The sequence below is a fragment of the Haliotis rubra genome, unplaced genomic scaffold (genome assembly GCF_003918875.1).
Source record: "Haliotis rubra isolate DU_JTF1 unplaced genomic scaffold, ASM391887v1 Scf1783, whole genome shotgun sequence".
Taxonomy (NCBI): Eukaryota; Metazoa; Mollusca; class Gastropoda; order Lepetellida; family Haliotidae; genus Haliotis; species Haliotis rubra.
The window spans coordinates 84,759-98,440 of record NW_025765762.1 but is presented as its reverse complement, the minus strand read 5'-3'; the positions used below and the strand labels follow the sequence as shown (position 1 = coordinate 98,440).

Sequence of the window (13,682 nt, the reverse complement as noted above, 5' to 3'; positions counted from 1 at the left end):
TATTTATAGACCGCAACCATGTAGCTGGTATATTGCTGAGTGCGGCGTTAAACAACAAACAAACAATTACGTGGTGAAAAATAATATCTTGCCAAACGATGAACCAACATGACCCTGAACCTAAGCGAGAGACAGCTTGCGTCGATTCAGTACCACGCTCAAGCCTTTTTTCCAAGAAAACCAAGATTCGAGGGAATAGCAGGAAATACCCAGCGTGCTAAAAATAGTTCCACGCGTCACAGCTGTCATCTGCCAGGGGCTCGGCTTATATCGGCTGCTATCGACAAGGCTGAGCTGATTGTCACGATGTCTGGTAAAGGTAGGTGTCAGATTATGATCTACATTGCCTTGTACTACATTGTGTAAACCGCCCTAAGAGTATTTGTTCTTAAAAGTATTGAATTGTGTCAATCTATTTCAGCAGCAACACCAGACCCAGTCACAGCACCAAAAAACCGGATAGTAAACCATTGAAATAAACGTAAATACAGTAGGAAATACATGCCATGACCGGGTTTACGTATGTTTTCAGATATTTCCTAACTTCGGGCATATATTTCATATGAATCTATACCTTTGAAACATATGCTCATCGTACATTTTCGTATGCACAAGCACCTCGTTCATGTATGCCCTGACCGGATTGTCAGGGATTTCCAAATATGAATTGCAAAACAGATACCCCGGTAAATACATGATCATGCAGTATTTCCAATGCATTCCTTTGAATTTCAATGGGTGCTGAAATTTCCGATTTCGTTCTAAGTTTACTCGGGTTGGAAACATGTGAATTTACTTAGGTGGGGAAAGACATGTAAATTTTCAAATTTGCAAATGTTGACACACCTTAGATATTTATGTATCATACCGGATTTCAGGGGTATGTATATGAACGGTTCATACACCATCATGTTACCTGTACTCAAGCAAGATGATCATATGTTTCCATCATGTGAATTACTTGGCTCATGTAATTTCACTTTCACACATTTTAGTACGTTTGAAATCAACGTTCACATGACCTCAATATTCTTATCACCAAAGAGCCTGACAAAGAAAGCGGTATTACGCAAGCTAACACGCCTTATTAATCTGCACTCGCTCTTGCTACCAGTATCAGTTACGCCTTGTCTGTGGTGTTGGCAAATCTTGTGAGGTGCATGTTTCGAGGGATTGAAAGGTTCAGTGGTGAACAAAGGGCGATGCGTTGCCCCTTTGTCCTCGCAAGCGTCCCTAGCTGCCCCAAAAGAATAGCACTTTGTCTCTCTTGGAGCACAGTCAAATATGCTACACGAACCAACTCGTAATTTCTTAAGTCTGTTCAGCTCGCGCATCTACTGTAAAATATTTTGTGGCAGTACATAATTGGAATATTATTGCACTGCATGTGACCTTCTTAATAGTCTCACAGTGCCTGAACCATGTTATTTCTCCATTCGCTCAGCCTTTGCTGTAATAACGCCATACATAAACTTTAAAGTTTGTTTCACTAACGCAAAAGTATACACTAAGAAACAATGTCATATCAAATTATATATTCTGTGAGACATGAAATGAAAAATTGTTTTTATCGAGTAGCGATTATGACCGGATAGCACAGGCGGGTGCGTTCTCTGAGTATATCATAGACATGTTGGATCTCCGTGCCTTTTGTGAAATTCGTCTGTATTGTCCTGTTTAAATTGACGATCCATAACTCAGATTGCGAGTAAATATCACGTAAGTAATTGTGATGTCGCATTGCTGTAAATTTCCCTGTCGAAGAAGTCATTCTCACAAGATGTATATTCCCTTGTTTGGAGAAGATCTATGGCTATTACGCCCCAGTGTTGCTAAACATCTTATAGGCCTTTAGTCTGACACAGACGCGGACATCGCATGTTCAAGTTCTGATCTGACAGGGGCTGAAAATATCATTCCGACATGAATACAATATCTCAATGTTTTCCTAAGTAAGTGGAGATCTTTCTACAACATTAGAAATAACTGTATCGTTGTCCTGATATTCCCCCGAACGAAAGCTCTACCCATTTAGGGTACAATGTGTGAGTTACAGAATTGTAGGGAATAGTCTTAAGACTTTTCTACTTTGACCAGGATTCTTCGAACTTGTAACAGTCGTTTGAGAAGATCAAAAGAGAAAAGGGTAGTGCGCGATGTATATGACGGACGTATATGGAGAACGTTCGAAGAACTTTATAAATACAATAATAGAAATACCGGTTATGTTTAAAACGTACCTTCAATCTGATAGCCAGAGGGATTATTGTGAAAGATCGCAGTATGTATCATCATTAACGGGCCAAGATAAAAGTTATATTATATCCCTTTTATAGACACGGGACATCGTTGTTACAGGTAGGGCAAACACTTTCTTCTAAAGTATCTGCCGGTTTCACGCTACATACATGTGTTCAGATTATCGAGAAAACTAGCGACGCAAGTTCTCCTCCATCACACCAGGGACCACATAATCTATCATATGGCCTTTGATCACACATATAATTGTATAGATACCCAGTGTTTATTGATAGCGATGAAGCAACTTATCAAAATTTACAGCCGACAGTATCATCTGCATTACTCTCTTACATAAGTTGAAATATCACAGGGTTGTCATGGTAACGATAATTTGGCATACTATTTATTGTGTTATTCTTTAATCTGTGATTAGAATTTAAATCAGTTTTGACATGAGCATGTTAAGAAAAGAAAAGCTGTAAAACGAAATGTATTGTGATCGAACCTATAGGCCTTTGTAAAAGCGAGTTTCAAGCCACCTACATAAAAACCTGTTTTCATGATAAGTATCTGCTAATCCGTGGCACGATTCCGACCATATCATGGGCATGTGTTTGTGAATCATAATCAAATAGTGATGTTACATGGAGTCCATGCCGCGTCAACAACACATGCAAACAGGGGCGTAGCTACCATTATAAAAAAACAGCTCGAGCATACACATGATCTTTGCTAAAAAATAATTTTTCTTCTAATTCTTGCCAAAAATACCTACAAACACGTTCCATTTAAAAAGTGGAAATCCCTCTATGTATCATACTGACTACAATGTTCTTTGATTAAAGCATTACCATGTACAGTAAACAGGTTATTCTTCATATCATAGCTTTCAGTGATGATTGTTTTTCCATCGACATGTATGAGGATGTTTTGTTACAGTCATGATTATATGTGAACCATCACTGAAATGCAGTTGTTTATTTATCATTTGTTTATCAATTATTTTAGAAAAAACACCAAATACTCGATGTATGGTACTGTATCAATGCAGCTGACATGTATAAAATATGTCCAAACATATTTGTTTATGAGGAAATCACACTTGAATTTCCATGGTGGTAAGACACACCCACCCATCCACCCACCCTTAAATTGTAACGATGAGGAAAACTTTCTTTGAGTGGCATTTATATGTCTTTCAGTATGTTCAGATTAAAAAAACAAAACACGTTAAAACTCATCCTTATCGGATGAGGAATATATATTCAGGTGATATGATTTGACTAGAATGAAATTTAAGGGGGGATACAGGCGGAAGTCTTTCCACAATATTTTGAAGCTATTGAAATCATCAAACGTCAAACGATAACTCTTCAGGTCTCATAAAAAGTGAAAGTTGGGAAAGAGCTCAATACCACCTAAATATAAGGCTTTGCAGCCCATAGGTCTTACACGAAAAAATTGGCTTGCTACGTGCCTGGCAAACGCACGAGAATTGCAATACGGGCCTCTAACCACTGATTCTCCGTGACCTGGAGACACATGTGATTGAGCGTGTGTTGGGACGTCGTCTGTCATACAGACCCTGAAGCAAATATATCCAAGCCCACGCAAGTCTACAAAATGTGGCAAGTCTAGATTTCCACAGCTTCAGGAGAAAGTCTCAGGGTTCCTTTTCCTCATATAATATTTTTTTTTACTATCAACGTTTTTTCTGTAAAATATGTTCATATCAGAGACTAGTTGTTAATCTAGTTCTGACGGGTAGAAGACAAAAGACAAAATGGATACTAGTGCTGTTACATTTTTTAATTATATATAAACATTCGTCCTTGGCTCTGGATAAATGTATATTTTCCACCAAATGTACATTCGGAGGATATCGAAATCTAGGTTAAGCTATTTGAATCATATTTACAATTAAAAGACCCAAACAATGGTGTGTTGTCCACAATTTTGGTTTTCCATAGTCACAGAACGATATTTTCTCCCCTTCCGTCTCTAGGAAAACTGACTGCAGGGTTCGGGTTATGGAGAGCTATACCAAACACCCACAGCTGGCGGGACCAACATCTCCAGTAACATTTACATCTGCAAACGCTTAATTCGCAAGTGGTGAGGCAATAAGCTAATGAGGCTAAGGGTCCTGTACCATGTTTGTGAAATATCTGTGATGCCTTATATGAAGTCTATCATCTAAGCAAGTCTAGCTATGGATGGCGTTAAGTCACTGCTTGAAGAAGGGCTCCTTTAGAATTTTATCTGGTCAATATTAGTATTTCCATCATATCGGAAAATACATAGACTAACGCTTAGTGTCTGAATACATGTATATATAATTTTGATAGTAACAAACAAGCCCATTTAAATTGAGGGAGACACGAGATTCAGTCCGGCGAGCCATGGCAGTTAGCTATAGATATGTTTACTTTGTAACCCGACCCCCATAGTGAGTTAGGTTTCTTGCAGATGTTAACAGACCCTGGACCTGAGGAGATCTAGACTTGCTTCATTTAAGGCTTTAGCATTGCAGAGAGGGCTTGGCAGTAGGGGAAATAATGTGGTTCAGGGACTGTGAGACAGACTAAACAGTAAGGAAAATAATGTGGTTTAGGGACTGTGAGACAGACTAAGCAGTAAGGAAAATACTGTGGTTCAGGGACTGTGAGACAGACTAAACAGTAAGGAAAATAATGTGGTTCAGGGACTGTGAGACAGACTATAAAATGCATGGCAACCTACACTTCATTGTGACTATCACTTTAAAGCACAAGGGTTATTTCCTTTGCGTTAACTGACAGGCTTTCGGTGTCAAATTATTTGGAACTCCAGCCAAAGGTTATGGTCTGCTGTCTGGAAATATGGCCTTTTTGTAATGCCATAATTTTAAGTGATTGTTGTACATATGATGTTTTTGAAGGATAATATCAGCGTACTAATAATTTGCACGTGTTCCCCCCCACTCTTTCCATACCCGTAAAAGTTAACTTTCCATATATATGCCTGTAAGAAAATACTGTAAAGTAATGGGACTGCTGAATTTGGCCACCTGAGGTAGTGACCACAGCACTCTGGTTATACTGCATTGAGAGAGGACAGAGCTTGGCAAGATACCAATAAATATGCTTGTCATTTAAACCTTTAACTGATGTTTGTGGAATGTGATTTTATAATTGAAGATGCTTCCTGCACCTGTAGCCCCAATATAGATGTTGTTAGTCTGTGAATCTTCCAAATTACTTCGTCTTTTTTTTCAATTGAAATTAAGACCTTTGCCTTTTATCAAAATAATATATTTTCAGTCTTAATGTGCCTTTGTCGGGAATCAAACACCGGTTTTTGACCTGAGAGGCGAACGCTTTAGCCACGAGGTACCCCATCATTCCTTGATACTGTTGGTACATTTATTATACATTCAAGATTGAACCCAGTTTTGTCACCATATATCCTTCAGTTTTTATGTTAGTGACATGATCTGCACACTGATAATTTAAAAAGTGGAATATAAATAATGATTGTTGCGATCTTTATCCAATTTAGTTTTCCATTGATCTAGTAATTTTTAGTTTCTATTTCCACGAAATTCTGTACGAAGGTACTTTTAACAGTTTCACCCAATAACAGTAAAGCATACAGATAATACGTTTCGGTACTTTGATAGATTAATAAGTACATATTATATTCCATGATATTGAGATACCAAAATGATTAACATAATTATATAATGTATAACAAATTAGACAGCAAAAAGCAAAAGCAAAAAAGAAAACGCATGAGCAACATAATGCTGTCAGGTAGTAAGCTTTCAACAATTATCGAAACTGCTTAGTTATGAGCTAATTGCAATCACTACAATTTCCTATAGTCTGCCCAACAGATGGAAACAAAATAGGTCTAATATGAAAATTATGAGCTAATCGCAATCACTACAATTTTCTTTAGTCTACCCAAGAGGTGGAAACAAAATATGTCTACAGTATATTCAGTAACTGAAATTTGAGAAAACGTCCGTATGGAATAATACCTGTATTAAGAATCAAAAAAGAGGCCATACCAAGTATGTGCATGTTCACACATTTAAAACAGTAATTTACACCGGGAATCATTAATACATTGTAATAATCTTTTATGAAAGTATAGATAATGAAATTTGTTCAGTTATGATGGGTCGGATAACTCATACAAGTGAGCACTAAAATTAGGGGCCTACCGGTTCATGTCTGTGTGAACACATTCGTCTAGATCTGTGTTTTATTGTAATTAGCAGTGTCTCCTTGTAAAACATATATAAGAATTGTACCTAAGGTCAGTTACAAAAAGCATAAATGATATTACCTATTGGTCAGTACCCCAACACCGACCACCGCCACCACCCCACCCTAGGCCTACCCCATGCCACATCCTCTCCCTCGCACACACACACACACACACTCCCCTAACATACATATCGCTCTGGCCCATAGACCTGTTATTTGAACCTTTTAAACAGACACCATGTGTATGTCAAGAAAGACACGCACGTTATTAGTGGTGCTCAGTCATGGGAATCACTTCACCATGTGTTTCTAATTATCTCAGTACATTATGGCGTGGTCGGACGCGCTAACGAACCCTATGTGACAGTTACATTACAGCACCATTGAAATACATGTTAAAGTAGTGCTAATCTTGTAACACTATACTTACTCATTTCCAACCATTTACGCATGTACAAAATATATGACAAACCTAACCCTGGTCATACGAGATTTCAAGGGTATTGAAATGCATGTCCTACAATCACAGCATTTACATATGTTACACATGTTAGGAAACACATGGAAACAATGGCCAGATTTACACACCTGTGAAATATATGTGAATGCAGAGTCGAATGTTCGTTTATTTTAACACCCCTTTACACGTGTGTAAATCTGACGGCCAGATGATACGTAGATTTCAAACGTTGTTCATATGGCCGCCGGATGAAACGAGTATTTCCTGACGTTAGTAAATTTGGGTAATACAGTCATTTTGTGTGGTGCCCAACTGTAACAAACAGTTCACAGGGCTTGTTCAGTTTGCCGAGGGATATGTATATATTATGAGAACTACCGTACGAACTCTATTATAAGACGCCAGCAGTAATTCATTTCTCGTTGAATTACTGCTGCCGTCTCTTTGAGGTGAGGTGAGGTGAAATTGGGTTTAACGTCGTGCTTGAGAATATTTCGCTCATATGACGACGTGCATGCGTGTGTATGTGTATGTGCGGCTGCTTGTACTAGCCCAGACTAAAGCTGGTTTTATAGTGCTAGCCCACGGAGATACCATGCCGCAGTGAAGCATGAATACCCCACTCAGACGCATTATACCGACTCCGAGCCGACCAGTCCTTGTTGTACCCATTAATGCCGAGCGTCAGGCAGGGACCAACAAGTACCGTATTTTAACGTCTTTCGGTATGACGCGGTCGGGGATTGAACCCCCGACCTTCCGCTCTCCGGGGTTTCACGTTAAGGTGACCTTTTTAGTTTTAGATGTTCGCAGGTAGGCTAATCTCGGTACACTTCGAATTTACCTGTTGTTTTACTTGTTTTTAAGGGATTAGGCTTTGGGGTTGGTGTGTAATATTTAACTGCGCATGCGCTCTCCAGAGAACTGATTATTGACTATCCGCCACCTTACTTGAATCTTTGTGATGAAAAGTTGACAGTTTAAAAAAATTCAACTTTAATGATGAAATAAAAGTAAAACGCAAATAGTTGGTAAAACACTCATTCATATATATTACAATGTAGAATGTGCTGAAATAATATGCACCCCATTCGAGATTTCTCCCTACAGCCCGAGAGCTGCAGTTAGTTGGGTCATGGCGGTTTCATTTACAATGTACACAGTCTACAAGATATAGGCTAGAGAGGTGTTTTGTGTTGGAAATGCACCAGAAAACACTGACAGTGAACCGGTAGCACTGTGGGCGACTTCAAACGCCGGAGGAGCAAGCCATGTATGTCAAATTTCTCTTGATATTTATAAACTAGACTGACGTACACAGGAATGTACACCACAAGTTGCACCCAGTTTAGCAACCTGTGTACAGACAGTGGCTATGGCTTCTAACACAAAGTCAAAACGCTTTTCAAAACATTTACTTCGTTTCTTTAAAAATAATCCCCAAACATCAGCCTTTAATTGTTAACACTCATGCGCCTGTAATGGTTTAAGTCAGTTGAGATTTAGCCACCAGTGTAGGATGTTGTTACACCCCATTAAAAATCGCCTTTGTGCAAATAAACCATATTTAAAGAATGGATTTTACTAGAAATTGACCTGTTAAATTTATGAAGGATAATTGTATCATTTTTCTCTCATCGTGACCTCTTAAAGTTGATCAAGTTGGATCATTTTTTTATCTCTTCATCGAGTGACCTCTTAAAGTTGATAAAGGTGACAAGTTGGTGCTAACCATGCAATTTGAAACGAAAAATGGGAAAACTAGACAAATTTCAAATTTTATCATGCTGTATTTTAATGATCATCATTGTTTTACTATGAAAACTAGAGTGAGTGTGTGAGTGAGTTTAGTTTTACACCGCTCAAGCAATATTCCAGCAATATCACGGTGGGGGACACCTGAAATGGGAAAACTAGAGTGTCATAGAGGCTTTGATAGTAGTGCCAGGTATTTAGTTCAAGTGTAGCCTAATATAATGTACCTGGCGTCAGCAGGCGGGGGTTCTTGGCCGTCATAAATTCACTGCTAAATTCACAGGTACTCGAACAGACACATAAACCAAGCGCTCACCGGATATGAACAACACACAATGGACAAATCAAACGAATAAAGATGATCTACTTATCCTGTGTAATTCATAACACCAGACGCTGCCTGTATTATGAGCCTATGACCTTTTACTAAATATACGGGGCGGTGGGGTAGCCTAGTGGTTAAAGCGTCCGCTGGTCACGCCGAAGAGCCGGGTTCGATTCCCCACATGGGTGCAATGTTTGAAGCCCATGTCTTGTACCCCAAGCCATGATATTGCTAGAATATTGCTAAAAGCGGCGTAAAACCATACTCACTCACTAGTAAATAAACTGTATTGCTTTCCTTGATCACATGCTTTACAAATATCGTACAGCAGACGGGCTACATTAAAGGGTTTGGGGAGAACATAAGACAAAGTCTGTATTGTCAGGAGATGGGATTCGTTGTCCGAATAGAGAAATCACTCGAAACTGTTGATTCCCGACACAGAATAAACGACATCCATAGGGACGAGTTAATTCTCCTTCCGGAATTACCGAAAGCGAGACTTTTATCTGACATAAACAATGTTGTGTTTCTTATATAATTTATTCATAACATCGAATAATTATGCATCAATTTTCATTAGTTCGAAGAGTATCTTCTAAATGGATACTGAATCCCTGGCTCAGAATCAACCACAAGAATTTCATCGTGACGTCATCGGTGATGTAAAACAAACGAAAAGCTAATGAGGTTAGTGAGTGAATTGGGTTTAATATCCCTTTTAGCAATATTCCAGCAACTTCATGGCAGGGGACACCAGAAACGGGCGTCACACATTGTACCCAACTGGGGAATAGAACCCCGGTCTTCGCAGGCTTTAACCACAAGGCTAAAGCGTAGTGGTGTGACGATTCATCGATACGCATCGATCCATGGGCCGCCGATATAGTGATCGATACAAAGTTTTACATTGTCGTATATCCCGATACGATACTTCAAATGGGCCACGATACATCGATGTTTTACTTTGAATATTGCCGAATCCCGATATATGTCAAGAAAGACTTACTTTTGTTTGATGATTAAACTATATGCATACTTATTTTCCCTTCAAATCATATGTTTTTTCGGAAATTATTGCGCCAGGAACTGTGTCAAACATAGCGCTCGCATTATATTAACATTCACAAAGTCCGTGCATAAACGTAATTATCTCATTTCCGAATTAACATTGAAAAACGCTGGTGGAATTTGACAAAATGCTTTAAAATACATGTAGTTTTGTTTTGATCTTACGGTGTTTTATAGTTGGTGTTAGAATGAAAGGTTTTGGTATCGTGATACGTATCGTATCGCCACCCTTTTATTGGGATTCGTATCGTATCGCAGCTTCAGTGCACAATATTTTGGCAATATATCGTATTGACTACAATTTTAGTATTGCGATGTATCGTATCGCAGGTTGTATGCCAATACCTGCACTAGTGATAATGCGCCGCCCCCTAATGCAATTAGAAGTCCGAGTGCCATGAGAGTTTCTCTATAATGAAATGGGCAGTTTGCGAATGGGTCAATGTAAGTACTTAGTAATATATGTTATCAAAAAGCGATTTCTCGATACACAAGATATAGGCATGTGCTCAAAATGTATATTTCTGAGCATGTCTGCTATTATAATTACGCGTACTTGGAGTCTTTTTCTGTAAAAACAAAATAATTTGATCGCTGTCCTTGTGTTTCAGAAAGCAAATAAGGACAGTATAAACTGACGAACAGAACAACGTACACGTACACAATGTTGGTGTAAGTCGAAATGACTATAATTTTCAGAATATTTACGCCTTTTTCGTTTGAGAAAATATTCCCAAAGCACAGGTGTGTACTTTCTTTTGTTCTTCAGTATATTTTCATCCGGCATGAGCAACTTATGAACCGTGCATTCCATTATTCTCTGTTACAGGACAATATGTGCCCGTCGGAAACAAGGGATCGGCCCCTCCTCCCCGACCACCTCCACAGCAGCCACCCCCCGCGGCCACCCCCAGGTATGTGAATATTCCATCAGGAAATATTCCATTCAGAGAGTATGTAAGACCATGTCATTTAACGTGTATACATGTATGTATTTGTTATGTCTCACAGTCCTTGAACCCCATTATTTCCCCTACTGCCTAGTCCTTCTTGCAATGCTAAAGACCTAAATGAAGCAAGTCTAGACTTCTTCAGGTTCTGTTATCTCACTGTGGCTCCTTTTCAAATTACCCGGCCGCGTCATACCAAAAGACGTTAAAATATGGTACTTGTTGCTCCCTGCCTGGCGCTCGGCATTAATGGGTACAACAAGGACTGGTCGGCTCGGAGTCGGTATAATGCGTCTGAGTGGGGTATTCATGCTTCACTGCGGCATGGTATCTCAGTGGGCTAGCACTATAAAACCAGCTTCAGTCTGGGCTAGTACAAGCAGCCGCACATACACATACACACGCATGCACGTCGTCATATGAGCGAAATATTCTCAAGCACGACGTTAAACCCAATTTCACCTCACCTCACCTTTTCAAATTAAATGGGATTATTATTTATTACTGTCAAACTTTTAACATTCAGAGACTCAGATTTAGTCTATTATACATCTAGCATTGTTTTAGTAGATTATGTGTTCTTTTAATGTTTGTCAAACTTTCTGAGAATCGGCCAAACATGAGGTAAAGGTGTAATCCAGCTGGGTAGCGAAGGTCCTGTCAGTCCTGATGGTCCCTGGTGTGGTGATCTTCCTGCCGTTGCTAGCGATCTATAGCTGTTTGAATATTGTATCTTTCTGCATAGTGATATCATTTTATGATATCATGCTAGTTTAAAGTCAAAATCTGTTTGTGTTATTCTCCTTTGACGACAGGTTTTTATTGTCCAAATGTCCCTCTTATTAAAATAAATTGTTCTCTTCACGTTGTGGTGAAATGACAACTGAAGTAATGATGCCGGATGAAAATATACTGACGCACAAAAGAAAGTACACACCTGGTGCTTTGGAAATATGTTCTCAAACAAAAAGGTGTAAATGCGACGTTATAAGTTTTATTTTAGTAATGGAGTGTCACAATTTGCCTCGAAGGAGTATCTTATATCTCTACAATTGAAGTTTTTCCAAGGATGTAAAAAAAACACCGTATGTTCTTTTTTTTAGCACCTCGACTGATACGCGCAACACACACAACAAGCGGGGGCGGCTTTCCGAAGTCTCACTCGGCATAGCACATTCCGTTCGTCACCACTCGCCTCTTTCCGTAATCTCCAAGAGCTGCTCCCGGAATAACACGAATTGGTCACGAATGGATATGGCAGTATTACAACGTAAAATGGCCTTGCGGACATACAATCTCGTTATGTTGGCATAAGAATTTACTGACTGATAGGCGTTATCTTTGAACAGGTCCTGGCAATGATTAAAATATAGATGTGGAAACTTACTCTGCTGAAAGTATTAAGTTAATGAAGATTGAATTACATATGTCTTTTGTTTGTGTTTGTTTGCTGTTTAACGCCGCGATATTCCAGTTATATGAATAATATATTCTGAACCAGTGATCGACATCATGAGCATCGATCTACGCAATTGGGATAAGATGGCATGCTCCATGCAAGTCAGGAAGCCTGACCACACGATCCTGTTAGTCGCCTCTTACGACAAACATGGGTTGCTGAAGATCAATTCTCACCCGGATCTTCACGAGTCTATGGTCGTTTTAGCAGGAAATTACGTATGGATGAATGACCATTTTATGCCGTATCCTCATTGATGTGCTGCATCAGAATCCAGTCGATCCTAGGATTCGAACTCTTTATCAGAAGATGTTATCATGAAGACGCCCTCTATGCATTTGTCGTAAACAAAATTTTGTGAATCTAAATTTTGATTACGGAAATGAAAATGCGTGTCGAATTTATTTGTTTATGCGTAGCAATTGTTTTATTTAAATAATATTAACGCATATTCTTCCATGAACCTGGAAAATATTCGATTATGATTGGTTAATCAGATGTAGAAAATCACAATAACCAAAAATGTAGTTTTGACGACTACAACAACCCGGACACTTCCAAACTTTGTTTGTTTGTTGGTTAAAGCCGCACTATGTTCCAGGTGGATGACAGCGGTCTGTAAACAATCGAGCCTGGAACAGACAATCCAGTGATAGATATCATGAGCGTCGATCTATAAACAATTGGTGTACAATGCAATTTACACGCATCAGACAAGTCGGCGATCCTGACCACACGATTCGCCTCTTACAAACCTTGGATGCTGAAGACCAATTCTAACATGATCTTTACGGCCACCTAAAACGGACACTAATATCAATCGTTATAATTAGGCATGTATAACATCATATGTAGAAATATTTGTGACAGAACGTTTTGGAACTGTGACTTTGAAAATGTGACAGTATTTCAACCAATCTTTGAATTTGGCACTTTTCTTTATCAGACTGTGACGTCATATAAACACCGGGGGAACAAGCTTCGGGTATGATGCTACACTTGGACAGCCAGGTCGTGTCTAGGGTGTGATTCATGTTTGGCCTTTATGCGACTAAAAGGTTCCAGCTCAAGCAACGTTACGCCGGGCGTTCTTTATTAGCTTTTCCTTAACACAAGGAGTGATATTGTTTATTGTCTAATTTTTATAAGTATGGTAAAATACCAT

At 39.0% G+C, this 13,682-nt stretch overlaps 1 protein-coding gene across 2 annotated transcripts; it reads left to right on the top strand.

Moving 5' to 3' along the window:
- The first annotated feature begins 220 nt into the window (after positions 1 to 220).
- On the top strand, positions 221 to 12,483 carry LOC124273239. Of its 2 annotated transcripts, none has more exons than XM_046708453.1 (3): positions 221 to 319; positions 10,938 to 11,022; positions 12,162 to 12,483. In XM_046708453.1, the coding sequence occupies exons 1-3, from the start codon at positions 307 to 309 to the stop codon at positions 12,370 to 12,372; spliced, it is 309 nt and encodes a 102-aa protein (XP_046564409.1). In that variant the 5' UTR covers positions 221 to 306; the 3' UTR covers positions 12,373 to 12,483. The 2 variants fall into 2 exon arrangements, with proteins under 2 accessions (XP_046564409.1, XP_046564408.1); XM_046708452.1 differs by having other exon boundaries at positions 10,938 to 11,061.
- Positions 12,484 to 13,682: the final 1,199 nt, after the last annotated feature.